At 40.9% G+C, this 20533-nt stretch overlaps 2 protein-coding genes across 11 annotated transcripts in view; one reads left to right on the top strand and one right to left on the bottom strand.

The window, feature by feature from the left end:
• phactr3a (phosphatase and actin regulator 3a) overlaps positions 1 to 1072 on the top strand; it is a 23980-nt gene extending 22908 nt beyond the window's left edge. For both annotated transcript variants that reach the window (XM_040193052.2, XM_040193051.2), the window contains exon 12: positions 191 to 1072. In XM_040193052.2, the coding sequence (XP_040048986.2) occupies positions 191 to 206 (16 nt within the window). In that variant the 3' untranslated portion in view covers positions 207 to 1072. The remainder of the gene's footprint in view (positions 1 to 190) is intronic.
• On the bottom strand, positions 900 to 20533 carry sycp2 (synaptonemal complex protein 2). 9 transcript variants are annotated; one of them, XM_078083721.1, is made up of 46 exons: positions 20445 to 20533; positions 19823 to 19891; positions 19568 to 19708; positions 19148 to 19483; positions 19025 to 19049; positions 18717 to 18802; positions 18530 to 18624; positions 18406 to 18440; positions 18174 to 18316; positions 17972 to 18024; positions 17408 to 17453; positions 17122 to 17226; positions 16950 to 17010; positions 16596 to 16744; positions 16411 to 16485; positions 16084 to 16170; positions 15561 to 15669; positions 14843 to 15000; positions 14702 to 14770; positions 14364 to 14427; positions 14216 to 14261; positions 14057 to 14121; positions 13472 to 13920; positions 12926 to 13053; positions 12789 to 12825; positions 12647 to 12717; positions 12529 to 12571; positions 12381 to 12424; positions 12225 to 12285; positions 11772 to 11931; positions 11596 to 11660; positions 11301 to 11507; positions 10992 to 11147; positions 10444 to 10584; positions 9921 to 10074; positions 9065 to 9375; positions 8001 to 8282; positions 7776 to 7824; positions 7389 to 7517; positions 6631 to 6791; positions 6357 to 6451; positions 4979 to 5078; positions 4145 to 4203; positions 3728 to 3803; positions 1536 to 1592; positions 900 to 1368 (listed from the first exon to the last, which is right to left on the bottom strand). In XM_078083721.1, exons 2-46 carry the CDS (start codon positions 19844 to 19846, stop codon positions 1312 to 1314), a joined length of 5064 nt encoding a protein of 1687 aa, XP_077939847.1. In that variant the 5' UTR covers positions 19847 to 19891; positions 20445 to 20533; the 3' UTR covers positions 900 to 1311. The 9 variants fall into 9 exon arrangements, with proteins under 9 accessions (XP_077939847.1, XP_077939854.1, XP_077939865.1 ...); XM_078083728.1 differs by having other exon boundaries at positions 10444 to 10581; XM_078083739.1 differs by having other exon boundaries at positions 11301 to 11504.

Here is a 20533-nt window from a genome sequence, read left to right as displayed (position 1 = left end):
ATAAATGTGTTTGGAAAGCAGGGATCCTTGTTGTGAGTTATAGAGAGGACTGGATGCGTGTGTGTGTGCGCGCGTGTAATGACTGCGCTAAAAATAGCCCCACAAAACTGATTACAGCTGCAGTGACACCGTGTGCGATGACAGAGGAACCCTCTGCTCATGTTTTTTCTCTCTCTGCTCGTCTCTCCAGGTTCCACCGGCCATGAAAGCGGCGGGGGAAGTTTCTTCTGTGAAGAAATGCTGAGCTCTGAAATACATTTTTAAAAATGCCTGAAGCTGAGCAGCGGCGGCGAAGTTGAAAGAGCCTGAGGCCCGTTTGTCTTCAGCGCGTCTTTTAACATTCTTGCAGCAGCCTGGACTGTGAGACCCTCCGTATGAGGGTGTGAGAGAGGAGCCGCTGGGGGCTTTTGCGGCAGCGTGTCCTGGAGACCATCGACTGGCGCCATGTGGACGCTGGCTGGTGGAAGTGGACCGGTGGCTCTCTGGATGAGAGCCCGAAGGGGAAAACAACAAAAACAATTATGTCATTCAGTCAGTGTTGGGTTTTTTTCGGTACTATTTCATGGAATCCTTTGACAAGGCGGTGTTGTTGGAAGAAGTTGTGCATGTGACCAGCTTCACCTTTTCTTAACCCATGAATAATGTGTCACTTGGACTGTGTTAAGACTGTGCGATCCTCGGGGAGGGGGGGGTGGTATTGGGGATGAATTTTGATATTAACTGTACATATAGTATGTCGATCTGAATGGGACGTAAATGTCTTCACTGAAATGAGAATTACCTTTGTAAGCACCACTTGTCTTCAAAATACAAGGTCTTTTTTTTAAGAATGGCTTATCTCTTTTGTAAACAGTTTTATTTTCAATTAAGAATCAGATTGAAGACTTAAAAACAATTGATAGATTTAACAATTTCATTGTTTAATGAATTGGCAATTTTCCATACTTTACTAGTATACATAAATAAATCAGGAATTTGTATTAAAAATGTGACAGAGCCAAACCGCTTATTACCTGTGCTTACTTTCAAAGAACACTAAAAAAATGTCATTAAATAATTAATATCAGAAAAACATTTCTAATTATATTAAACATAAAGCAACAATACATCCACTTCAGAATAAACCAAACACATCCAAGTACAATTGAAGCAGAACCTGGAAGAATCAGTACTCAGTGCGAACCCTCTGAAATGAAACCAGCACAGTGGAAGTACACACTAACGTGTACATCATGGGGTGAAACACACAACCATGTTCATATTGTAGCGATCCCTGGGCGGGACTTTGTTCAGCCCAAAACTAAGGCTCCATCAGGGGAAAAAGAAAGCATGCAGGCCTGTCTTCACACTCTGGAGGTCCACTTCTTGCTGCAAATAAGCCAAAAAAAGACGCCTCATTAAAATGAACTGAGTCATAAATTCTGTCAAGGCTGCGTGTTCTACAAAGGCTGTGGAACGAGTGAAGGACACAAAGGGAAAACCAGCCTGATTGTTCTGTTCTGATCCACGCAGAAGAGTGTCCTGTGTCCACTAACCATCTCGCTGAGGAGTCGGTCCTGGACTGACTTCATGTTGTCTCGTATCATGCACATCTGAACAGAGCAGGGCGAGCAGCGGCGTTTTAGGGGTGTGAACATGGAATATGAGATGAGACAATGAGATGAGCAAAATGTTGGTAATGCAACTCAGTGAAAAGTGCTCGGACAGGCAGAGGTACCGTGCGCCATTCCAAGTATTGTTCTTCGAATCTTTATTTCAACTTATTCTATTTCCTCCGTGGCACCTTTCAACTCCTTTACACTTTCAGCTATTAAAACCATTCAAATATTAAAATATTCAGCTTTCTACCTCTTAAGCTTGAATTAATATTAGGGGTGAAACGATTCATTTTAACAACGATTCGATTCGAATCGCGATTCATGGTTGCCGATTAGATTCATGGACGATTTGGGTTAATTTAGAACGATTCGATTCGATTCAGTGACTTGAAATCGATTCAGTAACTTTACTGGGCAGTGCAGGCAAAGTTTCTGAGATCCCTGTTGTTTCTTGTAAGGAAATCAGGTTTAAATTAATTATGGATATTATAAACAAGCAAACAACAATTAATGGCAAATGTATTAACCTTTTATTTGCATCAAGTGCCATTTTCAATGTAAACATTGTTTACAGAACCCCGGATTTTCAACCACATTGTAGGGTCGCATGTCTTTACAGATAAACTTGGCAATTGTTGCTGTGATGTTGAGTTTGGTGCTGGCGAGGCCTGAGGTGTCTGCAGAGCTGGAGTTACCTGCTGCTGCTGCAGCGGTGACGCTGCTAGAGGTCCTGACTGTCGGCGTTGTTTAATCCCACGGCGCCTTAGTAGAAAGATTCGTCGTGTTTCCGTGTTTTTTTATTTGGCTTCTACATATTCTACAAACAGCGACCGACTTATTTAGAACACCTCCGCGTTTGCAAAAGCCAAAATGTTTCCACGCGCTGGATTGATAAATTGGTTTGTAAATGTCTTGCTCGCAGTCGTCTCCTCCACGCTGTGTTTTGTTGTTGTTCTGAGTTTCACCTCTACTCACTCTTAATCATAGACAGTCAGTCTGTCTATTTTTTCTCCTCTCTCTCCCCCTCACCACCCCTCCCTTCCTCACCCTCCCTCCCTCTATCTACACCCCCCCACCCCACCCAATTCAATAATTTCAAAACAAAAGCCCCATGGAGGGAATTTTTACTGTAATGTTTGTGATGAGGCCTATTAATTAAAAACTTCTTAGTTTGAATAACAAACATTCTGTCTCCCAACCCCCCCTCACCCAATTCCATCATTTTAAAATAAAAGCCTCAATGATTATCTGTACCTTAACCATGAAGCTCAGAATGAAGCGGTTTCGTTGAAATACGTATTGGTCTTTCAAATACTACTACAACCACTATGAATATTACTAGTACTACAACTGATACTTCTACTACCATACTAATAGTATTTCTACTGCTATTAATACTACAACTACTACTAATGCTATTACAAATGCTACTATGGCTAATAGTATTAGTATAACAGCTGTCTACTGCTATTGATACTAAACCTACTTCTACAGCTAGTACTACTAATACCATAATTACAACTATAACTAATACTACTACTACTATTACTACAAACAATTTTAAACCTCTTTATATTCATCTCAGCTTTTGTTATTTCTGTACTTTTTTAAATTCATTTAAGCTCTTGCAACTTTACTGCAACTGTATTTTTTAGAAAATCTATTGAAATACAGCTTCCCCACTTCCTGTATTTTCAGCAGTCCTTTAAAATAATTTCAGCTTTTCTTATGCCTGTATTAACAGCAATGTTTCTAATATTCATTTCTGTATTTTCTTTTGCAATATTTCACATTTATTTCAGCTGTTTTTATTTCTGCTTTTTCAGCAAATCTATTGAAATTCCTTTCAGCTTCTCCCAATTCTGTATTTTCAGCAATTTCAAATTAATTTCAGCTTTTCTAATATCTGTAATTTCAGCAAATGTATTCAAATTCCCTTCAACTATCTGTAATTTCAGCTATTTTTAAAAATGTATTTCAGCTTTCAGCTTCTTGCATTCGAACGCATTTTCAGCAGGAAATGCATTTTCTAGTTTAACTTATTCTTTCACAAATTCATGAGCAAATTCATGAGCAATTTAGAAACCCAACGAAAATGAAGCACATGTCAGATGTAAGCTGCATCTCACCTGGGATGTGAATATTTCCTGCTCATCCACACTGTGACACATGTTACTCTGGAGGGTGTTCTTCAAGGCCTCGTTTCTGGAAGGAATGCAACACACAGCTCATGGTAAAGGAACAATGTAAATACGAGGGGGGTAAATGGCACTGATAAACACTAAATGCACTATTAAACCCTGCATTTGGTGTGGAAAAATATTTATTTTTTGTTCCGTTCAACAAAGTCTGGTTAAGAAAGCCTTTGTTACGTTGAGGAATCGATCTGATCAAGACTTAAAAACACTAAAAAGTAGCTACATAATACACATTTAGTGTTTGAGGATAAGCGTGACAATTTATTTTCCAAGCTCTTCAATTCTCGTTATTCAACCGTTCAGTGAATGGCAGGGAAACACACACACACACACAGGCATAAATTTCACCTCTTGGTGTCCTGCTTCAGGTAGGAATGGAAAGTCACGGCCTGCTTTTTCCAGAACATCTGGAAGAAAAGAGACCCACTGATCAAGAAGTAGTTGAATCAACATTAAGAAAGCATCATACGTAGCGGAACCCTTCATTTAACTAAACACTGCGTGCGGACAGTGTTTCCCGTGGGACGTATTGGGACTCCGGCGGGTGGATTGTGGACTCCCTCGGTGGTTACAGGGGCATCGTCACCCGGGAGAGAATCGTGTGCATTTTAACGTTTTAATGTATTATTCTGGAGCAGAGATTCAGCAGAAACGTTGTGCTCTTATAAACAATGTATGCTCATGATCTAGCAGAGGTGGAATGTCACAAAGTATATTTAAACTACTGAAGTAATTCCCATAATCATTTATTTTGAGATAGTGGTACAATTATAGTACTAATGCCAACCTGGTTATAAGCCAGTAATCCGATTAAGGCCTACCGTAAATAAATTGTTTGAAATTATATATATATATTACTCATTACTCATTGTGGGTTTAATTTACACTGCCATCTAGTCAATTTAATCATAAAAACATTGGTTGTATAATTATGATCGGCAAGGACACGGCAAAAAAAGTCCCAATGACGAGGCACGGTAAACAAAACGGATCCGCCCTGTTGCCGAGGAAACTCAGGAACACTCCCGGCAAAGGCCGACTTCATGACCCGGGGAAGCGGCGAGGTCCCAGGGAGGAGAGCTGTGAAGCTGTTAAGGCCCCGTTGACAAGGGAAACTTTACACATTCTCCCCAGTGAGAGTGTGAGAGAGAGTAAGTGGTTGTGAGAGGTTGAGTGACATACAGTCAGGTCTTTCTCCATGCCATCGAGCACAGCGTCATCCTGCTCCAGACTATGGATCGCTTCCAAGAGGACCTTCTGAACCTTATCCAGCCTTTGAGTCCTGTAAAAAGGTGGAATTAAATTTAAGTGGGAATCTAAAATATAAGACAGGTAAAAGTACAATGCAAACTTTAATAAATAGTAGAGGAAACAATCAAATCCAAAGAAGATTTCACAAGTAATCAAAATAGTCAGCCATGGTATTTAATCTCCTTTAGTAAACAAAAACGATCACCTGGTGACAGTTTAGAACAGGCATGAAAACAGGTCAAAGGTGAAAAAGGTGAGTATATTACCCCTCTAGGGCAGGGGTTTTCAACTGGTTTTGTCCCAGGGATCATTTTTTGCCTACCGACGAGGGGGGGGGATGGGAATTGACAACAGCTAATAGGGGACAAGTCATTAAATACTCATCATGCATTATATTACATTGCATATAATGTCTTTTTATAATAATTTTTTTCATTTTTTGGGGAGTTTTTCCTTTGCCAATGGTGGGTTTCGGGACAGAGAATGTCGTATGTGTACAGACTGTAAAACCCTCTGAGGCAAATTTGTAATTTGCGATTTTGGGCTATACAAAATAAAATTAATTGAATTGAATATAATGTGTGCTGGTCAACTAGTCTAAAATTAATTTTAGACAAATATTTGCGTGGTTTAGAGTGACAAATCGTACCAGCGTACTTTGAAGTCAAAATGCGTATCAGGTTGGCAGGTCTGCGTATTGATAGAACGGTGGACCACTTTACCTTCTGCCTTGTCAGTCCCCTCACCTCAAAATCTACCTCCTCAAAAACGGTAGCGTTAGCTAATAATATTCCACCGGAGCTTTAGCTAGCTGGCCAACGTTGCTATCTCTCCTGCTGTGTTAAATGACTCAATTCATCAAGCTGTAGCTAACGTTAGCTAAGTCTATGTAAAGCTGCTGGCTAACTTAACTTATACCAGAAAATATCAAAATTATTGAAACCCTCACTCAACCCTGTTCGCAATTCACTGAATCTCGCGCTCCCTTCTAGCACGCACACCTGTTCGCAGATCACTCAATATGAATACACTCCCCCCCCCAAAAAAAACCCTCATCGAATCTACACGATTCACGTAGGTCACCTATTTTGGTTTTCATCGATGGTTTCATTTTCATGCCTGTTTGAAAGTCACTTTTCAGAACATGTTGTTCCTATTTGTCAGTGAGGCAGGAATCTATTGGAAATGTGGTCAAGGTTACATAAGACCATATTTTGTAGGTAAAAAGAAACACCAAATGTGCAAATGTATTTATTAATGTTCCAGCTCACATGACTAGTGGATGGAAGCACTTACAACACTAACTGACCTGTAATTGGTAACTTGCATGTTGAGGGAGGAGACATATTGTTGGAAGGTCTTCAAGGACTGCTTGTTGTAAACTTCCACCATATCTTTATGGAGCTGAATACAAACAAATGTAGCAGATAACGGTTGACTTGGGCCATTATTTTAACAACACTTAAGTGGCTCTGGAATATAAATATGACAGGAGATACAAAGTGCTGAGGATCTATTAAGGAACAAAATTCTTTTGAATTGTAAGAAATTCCTTCTGAAGAAGCGGGTCTCCATAATCAAACCTGGAACTTCTTCTTCAACTGCTTGCACATGTTATTCCGGAATAAAGATATGTTGGCGAACTCAGAATCCTCCTCAATGTCCATTTCTCCCTTGACCACTTCGGCATCCCAGTGACTGGAGCTCGTCGGTCGGGAAGCAGACGTCACACGGCTCACCTCGCCTTCAGAGACCAAGGACGACAGGAAGACCCACTGATGTGTTAGAGAAGATAACCCTATCTAAACAAATAGATATTATTATTTAAGTTATACCGTTTGTAAATAGTGTTTTTTCCTTTTGGTATAAAGTTGTATTTTTTTAGTATATAATCAATGTATCCCACGTGTAACCATCACTTTAACTTTGATTCCAAGACAACGTATCCTTTTTAATTTTTAGAATAACAGTCTAATCTTAAGATGTGTTCCAGTGTGATGCATAGTCGGTGGAAAGGGTACCTGTGCAATGTGCCTTATTCTTGATATTCTGACCTATTCTTTCTTTAGTAACTTTGAAAGTTATATCCTTTGGCCTGCTTTCATCTTCATCTAAACTACTTGTCTCTCCCCAGTCCTGGGCTTGACCCATACATTGTTGCTGAAACAATGAGGAGATTTCTCGTACTTTCTTGTGTTGGAAGCATTCCAAAATTAGAGGCAAATCAATGAAAAGTACCGGACTCTCTATTGTGTTGAGTATCACAAAAATAGTATAGTTGGTTTACGAAATGACGCACACATTCCTCATGTTGAGAAAGAATGTAAGTAATGTGTCTTACAGGACTTGAACAACTTCCTCGGTTTCATTCGAGGAGAGCGCTGCTCTCGCATCCTGCTTTTCTTCGTCCTTCTCTTTTCATCGTCCTCGGAGTTACTGGACGTGGAGACGTGGCGCTTGCGACTGGGTCCTGTAACAAGAACCAACAGCCATGACACATGACCCATTTCCAACCATTCAACATGGGGGGCGTTCCTCTAAAGCAGATCGGGGATTTGACCATGGAGGCCCATTTAAGACAAGTTAAATTAATTGAATTACTTAATTAATTACTTATACATTTTGTAATCTTATACTGATCTGCAACCTTGTTTTGGTGTAAAAGGGAGCGAGATTTGAGGATAGACTGTGTAGCAAGTCGGAGATCCACTGTACACATGCCTTTTACCTGAGCGGAGCTGCTCAGACTTGCGGCTCCGGTCTGAAGGCGGCGTTTTCTGCAACGATGGGCAGAAATGCATTAGTCGTTTGTTTCGTTGGCTACACCTTTTGAAAAACAAGAAATTAATTACTTTTTTTCATTGGTGGTCTTTCATTTCTCTTATCCATCACTTCCCTATCCATCCAATTCTAACCAATCAATCACAAAACATGAAGTGTGTCCGGGCCCTACCTCTCTTTTACAAGGCCCAGCGAGGCTGGTAGTGGGACTGGTCTTAACCCTACTAGTACGCACTGAAGACTGAGAGGACGAAACCCAAGATACTGGAGACACTTTGCTGAAGCCATAAAAGCTCCCGTGGTTGACGGAGTCTTCAGGGGACGGAGGAGGCAACGGTATGGACGGCATGGACGGCTTGTCCTGCTCGAGAAGCGTGGATGTCAACAAGGGCCGAGCGCACCGAGAAACAGGAGAGCAAGGTGACGAGGAAAGACACCGCTCGCTCGGATTCATCTGGAAACAAATGAAGGAACGGAGAGGGGCAGAATGTGAGATGGACAAAATAAATATGCCCCCTCATTTGATGGTTAAGTAATCACCGTTTCTGTAATGGATTAACCACAGCTAAATGAGAAGAACATTTTCAACGGCGCAGTAAGAGGCACAGATTGAGTGCTGCAGCTATTATCTGCTCTCATTTGAGTGAAATAGGTCATTTTAATCAATCGGATTGTCATTCATTACGTTGTGTATCTATCCTGGAAAGTTAGGGTCCAAACTACAGTATCCTCAATCTTCCTGTGAAACTCCTAAGCACTGTTAAGCAGTTGTTGATTGTGTCTAAACTTCAAAGCTCAGAAATGTGTACGGAGGGAAGCTTTACTCTTTTACTTTTCCTAACCATATTTTCTGGCCCTTTTAGCAAGCAATGCTTAGCTTAGTTTGAAAGCCCAGTTACATAATAATTCACTCCATTCACTTCTCCAGTGATACTCACCTGGTTGTTTCGTGACCTCGATGGCCGCCATGTGGTGCAAAGGTGTGTGAATCACTTTAAGACGTAAAATATCAATGAACTCACACCACTCATTAGGACTGATGTATTCAACTAGCTTTAAAATAAGGGCACCCAGATGTGACTGCCTAATGCCCACTGCAATTACTACCACGGAGTAATACAACATTTTCTCGGCTAGGTAGCACTTTGTAGTAAAAACATTTCAAATGTGAATGTAACCTTTAACACGGAATAGCAATTGACACCAACATTAGGAGTCAGAAAAGCGCAGCTTTACCTCTGCCGCACTAGGCCCAGTGGGAGCAGCAGGTGTAGCGGTTGGAGCGATTGGGGTCAGTGAGGGGAGAGGGGGTGAAAACTGGTTGGATCGAGCCTTGGATGAGCTGCGCTTTGCTCCACTCGCGCTGTGGAAAGAGGAGGGCCTGGTGGTTCCTTCACTGCTGACTGTAGAGCGAGGTCTAGGTAGCAGCAGGATGGGTGAGGGGGTGCTCTCGTGGAGCGGGTCAGGGGAGGCGGGGAGCGGGGATCCCCGCGGGGTGAGGAGAGGGGAGGAGGTAAAACCCAGGGTTGGGGCTGACCCCTCAGCAGCTGCGAGGGTCCAAAATAAGCACAGATGTTCAGGCAGCTGCTCTCAGAAGTTGGAGAGGGAGTAGAAGGTCAATACATACATGCTTTTCTAAATATCTACAGTTGAGAATTTGGAGAGCAATAGTGTCAATTATGTGACTGTTTCAAAACGCTCTGGATAAAAGTGAGTGAAAATCTATCTAGCGTAACAATACAAAGAAAAGCACAATGTTTTGCAAGTAAATGCTTCACATAAAATAGGTGCAGCAATTCGGGTTTTATGGGAAATATATTATTTTGTAAATGTATCCATCTAACTAATCCAAAACTTCATACTCACCTTTGAACAGGACTCAACTACAAAACCTAAAGGTGGGCTTGAAACGTGAATTATTTCGGATGGCTGATACCTTCACTTACTTTTGAGTAAATGAAATGACGTCACACTAAGTGAAAGCCAAACATGTTTGTGCAATAAAATCATTTACAACCATTAGAGCCAGTATGAAACATGTAACGGACATTAAGTGAAAGAAATGACTGTTGTGTAATTCCGACAGTCTTACATCTCATCCTCTCGATCAAAGGAGGGGAAGGACTGAAGAAGATCTGACGGGCGGCCAAGGAATCCTTCAATCTGTTCATTTGTCCTTGGGCAGGGACAACCTTTTTCTTCTTTAACTTGGAAGTTTCTGAAAGTACATTCTCACGCCTCTGCTTCTGAAAAGAAAAGCGTTTCGGTTCAGAATGTAAAAAAATCACGTTGAAAACCACGAATCCTTCCCGACTTTATAGAAAAAACTAATAAATATATATTTCTTCTTCCCCTTTTGGTATTCTATATATGGATAATTATACATTTGACTGAAAAATCTTTATGATGTTTACAATATTGTTTACAATGTTTACAATATTTCTATAATATTTGCACTCACCAGTACTTTTGCATTGTTTTAAAACTAGATATACTAGTGTATATTATCTATTTTCCATATCTATTTTTAATATATTTCTTCTGAAATTAACTAAAAACCTGTCCTTATTTCACACATAGGCTGCAATGACCTTAATAAAGTGCTGGACTCCCACCTTCAGACCCAATGGCTTCTTCACATCTGACTGGTTGTTGCTGTCAGATCTCCTGCATGCACCTCTGGATCGCTCAGCTGAGGTGTTTTTTCTCCTCTGTACCTCTGGAACCTCTAAAAGGGTCTTTTCAGTCGTCGCCTGCTGGCGAGTACATAAAGTACATAAGTACATAAAGTATTTATTGTTACAGCCATGATGTTAAAATGAGTTACACATTCTCCAGAGCTCCGTAGAGGTTGATTGTCAACAAGCTTCACAGCTGAGAAGTTACACCTGGCTGAACTTTATGTTGGTCACTGTGTGCCAAAAGACAATTGGATTTCCACCTTGTTATTTTCCATCTAAAAGTTATAATGAGACTAAAACAACTACATCCATTTGGGGAGTTTAAATTAAGCTGTAATGTAGTTGTTTTTGATACATGCTACCCTATACATGGCCACAAACTAGACTCATTATTAGCTATATTCGGACTCACAGATGCTTTGTGGCATGCAGAAAATACAACACTTGATCACTATAACACGAGATATGACAATGACCTCTACCGTGGAAGTGGGTGGCTGTCCAAACATAGACTTGCTGCTACAATGGTTGCTCTCTGGTATGCAGCTTTCGGTCTGTTGTTTGCTGGCAGCCTTTTTCTTTGTCACTGGAGCAGCCTTGTTTGTTCTCTCAGCATTCTTCAAATGAGCGGAGGTGTGCTGTTAAAATGCAAACAGAGACACAATGATTTTAGTCTACTAGCAACAGCACTATAGTACAACTGAAGACAAACCTTTTCTCTTAGGAAGGTGCTTTCACAATTTGAAAAATAACTAGATAATTTGCTTTCAAAAGAGAAGAAATAATTATACTTGATTTGAAAGTACAGGGAGATCTGTCTTGGAAACAGCAGGATGCTCGAACTCTGATAGGCTGTCATCAGTTTCCGGCTCCATGTAGCTCTTGGTAAAGATGGCTGCAGCTCTCTGGGGCCTTCTGGCTGCAGCATGCGGTCTATCTGGTGCTGCCTTCACCGCCTGGTTTGGCTGCTCCGCTCTCACCTTCTCGTCTGGTCTCTTCTGATTAAACAGTGACACACTGTGGCTGACTGGAATATTGCATACTTACACACTTGAAGGACAGCATCTAAAAGGAGTACTTCTGCACCTTGCTGAGTTTGGTATTGCCCTTTACAGGTTTTCGAGAGGCTGGGGGTTGATCTGGGGATTCATCTGTATAGATGGAAAGAGCTTTGCATTTAGTTTTGAAATAACTGCACCCAGCTGTGAAGGAAAGGAATTCCAGATTGTGAGCAGCATGCTTGTGAGAATTCAGTGGCCTACACGAAGTATGAAGCGACAGTGGTCTAGGCTTGTCAGGCGCCTGTCTGGAGTATTTGGTAACTTTAGGTTTGGGTTTCCTGCACGATTCCTTCAGCCAGCTGACATCTGTGGTGCTATAGTCCATGTCACTGAAGAGATGCTTTTTCACGTACCGCTTCTCCTGTAACACAGAAGGCAAGGTGGTGGAAGACAGGGATGTGGATTGAGAAAGAGAGACGCATGGAGTAAGATGATTTATTGGCCGGCACCGGATGTATTTCAATTTGGTGCTTGCTGCATAATAATTACCCCGATAGTAGCTGTATATTCTATATATGTATAATATATAATTTGGAAAGTGCAGTAAGCGTGCACACCCGCATGTCTACAAAAGAAAAAAATACACAAACAGTGTCTCTACCAGTTGCACCTTTGAATACCTATAATAAAACCCTGGAATACAAAAATGTATACTTTTGCCACAGGTTGTGCTTTCTTGGCTGCGCTTGGGAATGCTGGTGAGTCACGGATGCCACTGTCAAACAATGTAGGGAATGGGAAATTAGACTGATGATTTAATATAAAATAAAATCATATAACGGTTACGGATTTCCCAACTGTCAGACCTACCTGCTGCAGGCTGCAGACGTGTTAGGGAACGTTTTGTTCTCTCCCTAAGAGCAATAAAACAGACATCACACCCTGCAGTGGCATACCAAGTAAGTTCAATACAACCAGCTGACAAAGTATCAAATGAATATGATTAAGTATTGCTTACCGTGGCACACGGTGCATCAATGTTGAATGCAAAAATATCTTTTCTGTACAAAAAACTCAAGCATTAATGACACTTAAAAGTCACTGAAGATCCAAATATTTGAGCTGAATAGTAATACCTCTGTTGGGTGTAGTTAGCCGTGGTTTTGCTGTATGATTTCATTAGGCTTACAGCTCTTGACCCATCTTTCTATAGCAGATTAATCATGTTTAGTTCATCAGGCATTACTCCTCAATATATACAAAGTAGTGATCACTTACTTTAACAGTTGACAACCAGCTCATGTTGAAGATAGGCCTGTAATAAAAACAGTCACTAAGTGATACACTCATGTTAGCGATGACATTTGATAATTTACCACAACACAACGTGGCCCTACAGGCATCGATCGGTGTACCTGTTGACGATAGGAGGAATCCAGCTCTTAGGGATCTTTCCTGCAGTGTCTTTAGTTGTGGATTGGGTGCTGACCGCATAATGACTAGAGCTGAGCTTCACCAGGCCGCCTGCAACCTCTGCCTCTCTCTGAATAGACAGTGGGTATGAGAATCATTATATACATCACCATCAGCCAAAGGATCGACTGAACACACTGAAAGCGTTTGTAAGTAAACATTTTTTCAAATGTTGTTCAAGCATGACGGAGTTAAGTGTCGGGACAAATCGAATCTAATGTTCTTTCAATTTCAGATCGTCAAAAGAGGACCCTGCGCCCTAAGTGCTTATCCTGAAGCTTTGGGTCACTGCTAAACGGCATCTGTGCTTAGTTAGGATGTTCACAAAGAGAAGCTTTAACGCCACTGTACAACCACAAGTTGACTGGAGGCTTTGATCCGTTATCCATACCGTGATGCGACTTTTCACATTCACTTCAACTGCTGTTCATCTTAAATAAATAAGTTGTATAGACTTTTCAGTGTGTTTGTGCCTTCTGAATTCATACCGTCTCTCTGTTTGATAGGACAGCATCAGGCCCAACAGTAACAGTGGGTGGAACTTTCTTCCTCCGAGCTTTAGACGCGGAGGTCTTGGCCGGATCTTTCATCACGGCAGCATCTGCCTCCGGTGACTTCGGGCGTTTGCTCCTCCCTTTGGCACGGCCACGTTTCTGGGTCTGCTGCTCTTTGGGGGTAAAAAGTCCGGCAGCGCACCGAACCTGAACGGCAGAGCCTCCGCCTTCAGAGTCCCCTCTGATATCAATCGATTTTTTTCTCCGGGGTGCAAACTGCTCCTGTGGCGCCGGATTGCCTTTCCTCTCACTGATGACCTTCTGCAGGCGCTGAGTGAGTTCGGCATGGAGCTGCTTGTGGCTGCTTGGGCTTGAGCCTGAAGGTAACACTCGCTGTGCTGATGACGGGGCGTCCTGCTGTTGTTCAAAACTGGAACGATGCGCTACAGTCAATTAAAATAAGATATACAGAAGTGAGGACACTATTTTTTTAAAAGCAAGGTTTTATGTGAGTTCGTAGCTTTTAAAATGAAAATGATTTGGTCAGACGGTTTAATGTTTCATGACTTCATTGCTTACCGGGTCTTGGCAGAGAATTGATTTTCTGTGTGATCATTTCAGTAACTGAACATTTTCTCACATTTCTGCAATTTCAACAAAAACATGTTAAGTTATACACACACTGTTTAAAACAATCAATCCAATGGCAGTAGATGCACACAGTATGGAGGTTCTTACATGCTTATTTCATGTCTGGGTTGTGTGTCGGGGACAACGCTACACTCTGAAGGAAAAAAAGATCAGCAAAGGGTTCAATATTTTCTGAGGAATAAAAATGCAGCTACGTTTCCTGGCTAAACGAAAGTCACTGTAGCATCTAGAATACCCAGAGACTGCTCTTCTCCACATCCAGAGAGAACCATATCTGCCACTTCTGCCAATGGGTTGTTCTGCAGAAAAAGCAGGGAAAACAAATACAATGATATCTTTTGCACCAAAGGCTGGAAGAGAAACTCCATCTGGAGGGCATCTTCAGACATTATCCAAAGCCCTCCAATTTAATTCTAATAGTTACTGATGGTAACTACCCCAAATGATTTAAAGCAATGTTGTTGTGTTCATAGTTCAATCACATCATACTCTCATACATATCCACAAAATAAAATGCAAAAATAGACAACACAAAACAACGTTATTAGAAAAATATTAATTTGGGGGCTATACCTTTTTGTGTTTGCCAACCTTGTTCGTACTGGACTGTTTGGAAGCCATACTCCGTAGAGACGAAGCACTCTGAGGCACAAATCGCAGTTAGAATACTGTAATGTCACATTCTGGACTTGCAGAGTTCAACATATCTCATACCTGCTCGGACATGCCGCCTGCTATTGTGCTGTTAGACGTGCCATTACTGCAGGTCTTAGCAGCAGTTGTCCTTTGCTCTCCCAGGTGCAATTCATCTTGCCTATAACATGGACGAACCATCTCCAGAGATGGCTTCCCTTTACCCTTGGCAGACGGTTCTAGAAGGCAAAGAAGAAGAAAATAGTTCATAATTCATAAGTCGTAATATGATCTTATTTGACACTTTCTATAATTTCTCACAATAAAAAAGAGAATGAATACATTTGTTTAGTTTAATATATCGCTATTTGTCTGACTAAGTGTGACCTATTATGATCTATTCTAATAATTTCCTTTCCAACTACAAGGCATAATTATGACATTATAAATGGTAAACAAAGGTTCACAGTACACTGCTTATCAGGCCTTGTTATGCACAATTTTAGTATGACCTGAAATAAGAAACATCCCGCAAAATAGGTTTGTGAAGCAAATTCATTGTAAAACGATTGATTGCATATTGGACTGTAAAACCCATATTAATTAGAGATAAATACATAAATAAAAGTAAATAAGCAATATAAAATACGGCACCAACAAATTGATTGATTTATTGATTGATGACGGACTCTAGTTCAGAGAAGCTTAACTTTTATGACTGTTTTGAATGCATTATGAATTGTTTCACAAATTTCAACTGGTGTGTCAGCAGTTCTGGACAATTTTCGTTGACACCCACTTGAGGGCGCAACAGCAGAGAAGGAACCGGCACCATGCACTCTTTCTCCTGCACTGCTGCTGATGAAGGTGGTAGACTCTGAAAGTCTCCTCTTGCAGGGGGTCACCATCTGGATGGAAAATCAGAATGTGTCTGTGAATTATTTGTGTCCAGTATGGATGGTCAATTCAAACATATGGAACTAAAATGACAACTAAAACAAAAATTTATAGTCCCATGCCAAATGGAGGTAATAGCAAAATGGAAATATTGAAATTGTACATTGTATGTGACTTCAATCCTTGGTTGTGAGAATATTGGCCAGTAAAAAGCCTAAACCCGACATGGCTGATTCCATTGGAATTTCTGCCACCTTCTGGCTTCAACTGTTTGTTTTTAAGGTGTTGCCTTACCAAAAAGACTTCTTCTTCTTTTTGAGTGTTGTATTTGACAAAACTATTATCGTCCATTTAGTTTATTTGGAGTAAGAACACAAATAGAATATTTTCCTGTATTACTAATATAAAGCACAACACTATTTCACCTGAGCAGCTGCAGCCTGGGGGGGTAAAATGTAGGGGGCAGTATCTGTCTCACTTTCACCAGGGGACATCTGACTCTCTGGAACGACCTACATGGAGAGTGGCATGCAGCATGAACGCACAAATGCAGTCACGCTCATGTGTTCCCCGGGCACAACATTCAACTGTCTGTAGCCATATCACAGTTACATAACTTCAGGCTTGTCTCCTGACTGCTTGATCCAAGCCTGTCTAAAACAATAAACCAATCCCATTTCACAATAAGAACCTGCCCCTACTGCAATACATTTTTGCATTAGTCATGAAACATTTTAACTGCCATTGTTTACCTGGGAGATCTCGTCTTTCATTGTAATTCTTACTGTAGTCTTTACTACCGATGTGCCCATCTTCCCCACAAAGTTCTGACAGGAAGAAATGCGCTTTAAACAAAACAAAGGACGCTTCATATTTTGGTGCGACTGGAAGAAAAAGTTTTGAACATTGTGCGATCATTAAGAGTGGAACAAGCTACTTTGTTTTTGCGGTGTCCATAGACTGTACGGGCAGCCTGCAGGATGTCCAGCGAGGAGCTGAAGTGGATGGTAAGACTCGATCCTTCTACCTCACCCACAACCACCATCTCTGACAACAGTAACTGCAAAACCTTCCTCTTGCCCGCCTCTGGAAATAAAAATAAAAAAAGTATTTAAAGACATAGCCTCCAATATGTTGTAAATTGAAAAAGGAACGTTGTCTTCCTTTAGTGTTCTTTGTTATGCATGTTTCCTAACAATATTACAGGACAATATTTATGTTATTTATTCTTCATAATGTGCAACACGTGGGTGGGATTCAGTTAGGGAAAACTGCTCCCTGTTTCGATTACCTGTAACCGTGTAGCTTTGGACTTCATTCTCGTTGATACATATTGTTTCCCACTGGCCCTCCTACACAAAAAGGAAACCATGTTATAAATGTGACAGATATGCATAGTCTGTGGATTATGTAGTAGCTGCACTTTAACTTTGATTTCACTTTCACAAATGCGTGTGGCGTACTTGTGCTTCTTCATCAGACAAAGAGAAGTAAAAGGAGATGCTGTGGCTTTCAAGGTTGAAGTCAATCCAAAATTCTTCAAGCTTCTCATCAGCAGGCATCAGCAGCTGACAGCAAAACCAAAATCATTCTAACACATCTACTAATACACAAAAACAATTGTGCCAAACAGATTATGTGTTCTTGATCAACTCTATGTACTCTATATATTACTTTGAATGTGCTGGTATACTCAAGATCTGTGTTTTACTTAGTTTCTTTTAAGATATAAATTGTGTTAATACTGACCTCATGCTTGTCCAGAAAAACCTCCAAACAAGGATAGGAGTACACTCTATAGTGAAAAGTGGACATAGTGATTATGTGCAGAGAATTACAAAAAAAAGCTTACATGGGAGCATGATACATTAGCGTGAAAAATAGGCATAACTTGGAGTATAACCCAGCTAGATTTAGCCCCCCCCCCCCCCCAGGTTTCTCCATCCATAACTGCAGTCAAATTTACCTTTCTTTGTTTAGGAAGGTTCCTAGTGACCTAGAAGTAGCCAAGCAGCAGCCATGGTCAGAGATGGACTAATTCTCTAAATGCTAAAGGGAAGGTACTTCAGTGCTTTCTCATCTCCTAAGGAAAACTGGACAATACTTTACAAAAGCAAGATCATGCCCTGCCTCAAATCATTGGCCGATTTGGCTTTATTTGTTCTTTAAATTGTTAATTAAAAACATCTTGCTTAGGTTGTGTGATTCTATTTTGGAAAAAAATCTTTGATTCGCCATTTATTATGAATTATTCTGGTTATTATTATGTTGTTAAATGTTTCTTCATGCCACTATGTTTGTGTTATTGTTTACCTCCTCTTGTCTCCCTGCATCCCATTCACCAAGTTCAGAAACTTGCGACAATCCTGAAATCACATACATACTAGTATTACATTCTATGTAGCCGAGCTCCTGTTGTGGTGTTATTACAATTACCGCTGTCATGCAAAATAATATAAATGTTAATTAATTAAAGGCAACGGTGATGCTCTTTAATAAAATTACACATTTTTACCGTTTCAAACTCTGAATCGCGGATCTTGACCAGGGCACTGGCCACATACTCCATGCTGAACCATCGATTCGCCAGCTCCTTCCTCTGGTCTGCAGTGGCCATTCTGCACAGTGCCTCAATCAGGGCTGTCTGCAAGTCGTAATCTGAAACAAACAAAAGGTGTTTTACATTCTTGTGTCCATTCATGGTTCTGGGTGAAGTGCAATGGAACTATTCGAACAAAGATACTTACCACCGCCCTTCAATATCTGACTAGCTAATTTCATCCTGTAGAAAGGTAAAGAACAAGCAAGAGTTGAAGAGAGTGTGCGGGGTAAAGTGAATAATACTATCATGAGGAAACTTCCATGACATACATGATATCTGAGGCCTCCTGTGATGTTAGGATCTTTTTTTCCTTCTTAAGCTCTACCGGTATTTTGTCCAGAATTGAGTTAAATTTACGAATTGCCTGTGAGGAGATTGTTGTAAATTAATATATGAAAAAATAATTCAGTTGGTGATACAAACCCCAAAGAATTTTCCATTGAAAACATTTCAAACCTCTTTTTGGATGAGAATGTAGACTCTGGGGTCCACTGCCAGTTTGCCAACAGGATACAGGAAGGACTCTATTATTTTGCTTGTTTCTGCAACAAAAAAAACCAGAAAAGTTGATGCTGCCCTAATACGCTCATCCGATATGATGAATTATCTTTCCCCAGAAACTATTGCTACACATGTAATAACTGTGTTTGATGACTGAAATGTTCTTAATCATTTAGAAATACAAATGGTCCTAAAAAAGGGATAACTGAAGATGAACCACCGATATTGAGGACAAATAAGGAAAAGAAAATGCACGAGCATACCCTCTTTACATGCTTCATGAACGACCTGTAACAAGAGGTAAGAATACAGGTAACATTGTGGACTCTGACGTGGTCGATTGTTGAATAACACAAGGTGTGTTTTACTGTAGGACATCAGCTCACCATTAAGGCATCAAAGAAATCCTCAGACAGATTGTACAATGCCTCATGCCACTGTGGGCCACACTGGATCCACAGTTGCCTGCATTTCTCAAACCACTGTACCATGTGCACAAAACCAGGTTTAATAAACAACTGACTGAGTGCATGTTGCTGTGCTGAAGGTCTCACACACTGTTTGCTTGTGTGTATTATGTGTGTACTTATCTTTTCCAGCAGGCCTTGAGCTATTAATCCTGACAGCCCTTGACAACCACCAGGTGCTTTCATGTATTTCCCACATTTGCAAAGGATAGCAAGGCCCAAACTGGCTGACTTGGAATCCTTTTGATCCAAACTCTATACAAACGACAAATACGTGGTTCAAATGAATCCACACATTTAGACAACGTGGCATATTGGGTATACTGGGATACATCTTACCCTGCAAACAAGCTTATCCAATTTGGAGAGAAACTGGCCGGAACATTTTATGGGGGCCTCTTTATTCATGTTCCTTTGCAGGAACGCATCCAGTGCTTGGACATTCCTACTCTTCAGCACCTCATCGATGACTTTCTCCAACTGCACGGGCAAAGTTCAACAAGGTTAACTTTCCGTCACTTCTACAACAGCAAATAAGCACGACCACGTAGAATGACAGGAGCTTATAGTTAATTTCATGGTCCGTATTCCCACCTGAGTGTCGTGCTTCGGGGCCATTTCTCTGGTCGGGAAACAGCTTTACCGCCGCTTGACCTCTGCTCTCTTCGAAAAGGTAGTGAAAGGTCAACTATGTTAACGTTAAATGTAACGTTATACGGCAAACAATCTGCTATCTAACGCCACGTGAGGTTAAATGAAGTCATTGACCTAACGTTAGTTAGATAGCGAGCACACATCAGGACAGGAAGTCGGGGGGGGGGGGGGGGGGGGGGGGGGATTTTCGAAACGTTAGCGGACTTTTTAACTAACGTTAACTTTAAGCTAACAATAGTTAATCACTGATAAGCTAACGATTAAATGATTGTATTAACGTTATATCTCAACGCTATTTACTACTGACGTGAACCTGTAATAGAAAACGTTGGTGTACGTTATAAAACGGCAATCAGTGTACACAAAATGTGAAATGAGCTAATGTTAAAGTTAAACTCATGCTACCTCAAGCTAACTTAACGGGTGGTTTAAGGATCAATGGTTTGCTTCTTGAAAGCTAAATGGCGAGCTAACACTTCCTCGCTAACGTAAATTTCCGACTTTACCGTTCAGGGGTCACTGGATAGATATAATCGTTTGTTATTTTTGTATATTCACTTACCGCGATGTCAAATGCCGCCAAGAAACGGGGCTTTTTTACACGACTCCGCTCGAGACGCGCGAACCAGTACTTCCCTTCAATGCGCATGC

Source organism: Gasterosteus aculeatus, chromosome 2, assembly GCF_964276395.1.
Source record: "Gasterosteus aculeatus chromosome 2, fGasAcu3.hap1.1, whole genome shotgun sequence".
NCBI classification, from domain to species: domain Eukaryota; kingdom Metazoa; phylum Chordata; class Actinopteri; order Perciformes; family Gasterosteidae; genus Gasterosteus; species Gasterosteus aculeatus.
Note: the sequence above shows the minus strand (reverse complement) of the source record. Positions and strands in the feature narration are given on the sequence as shown.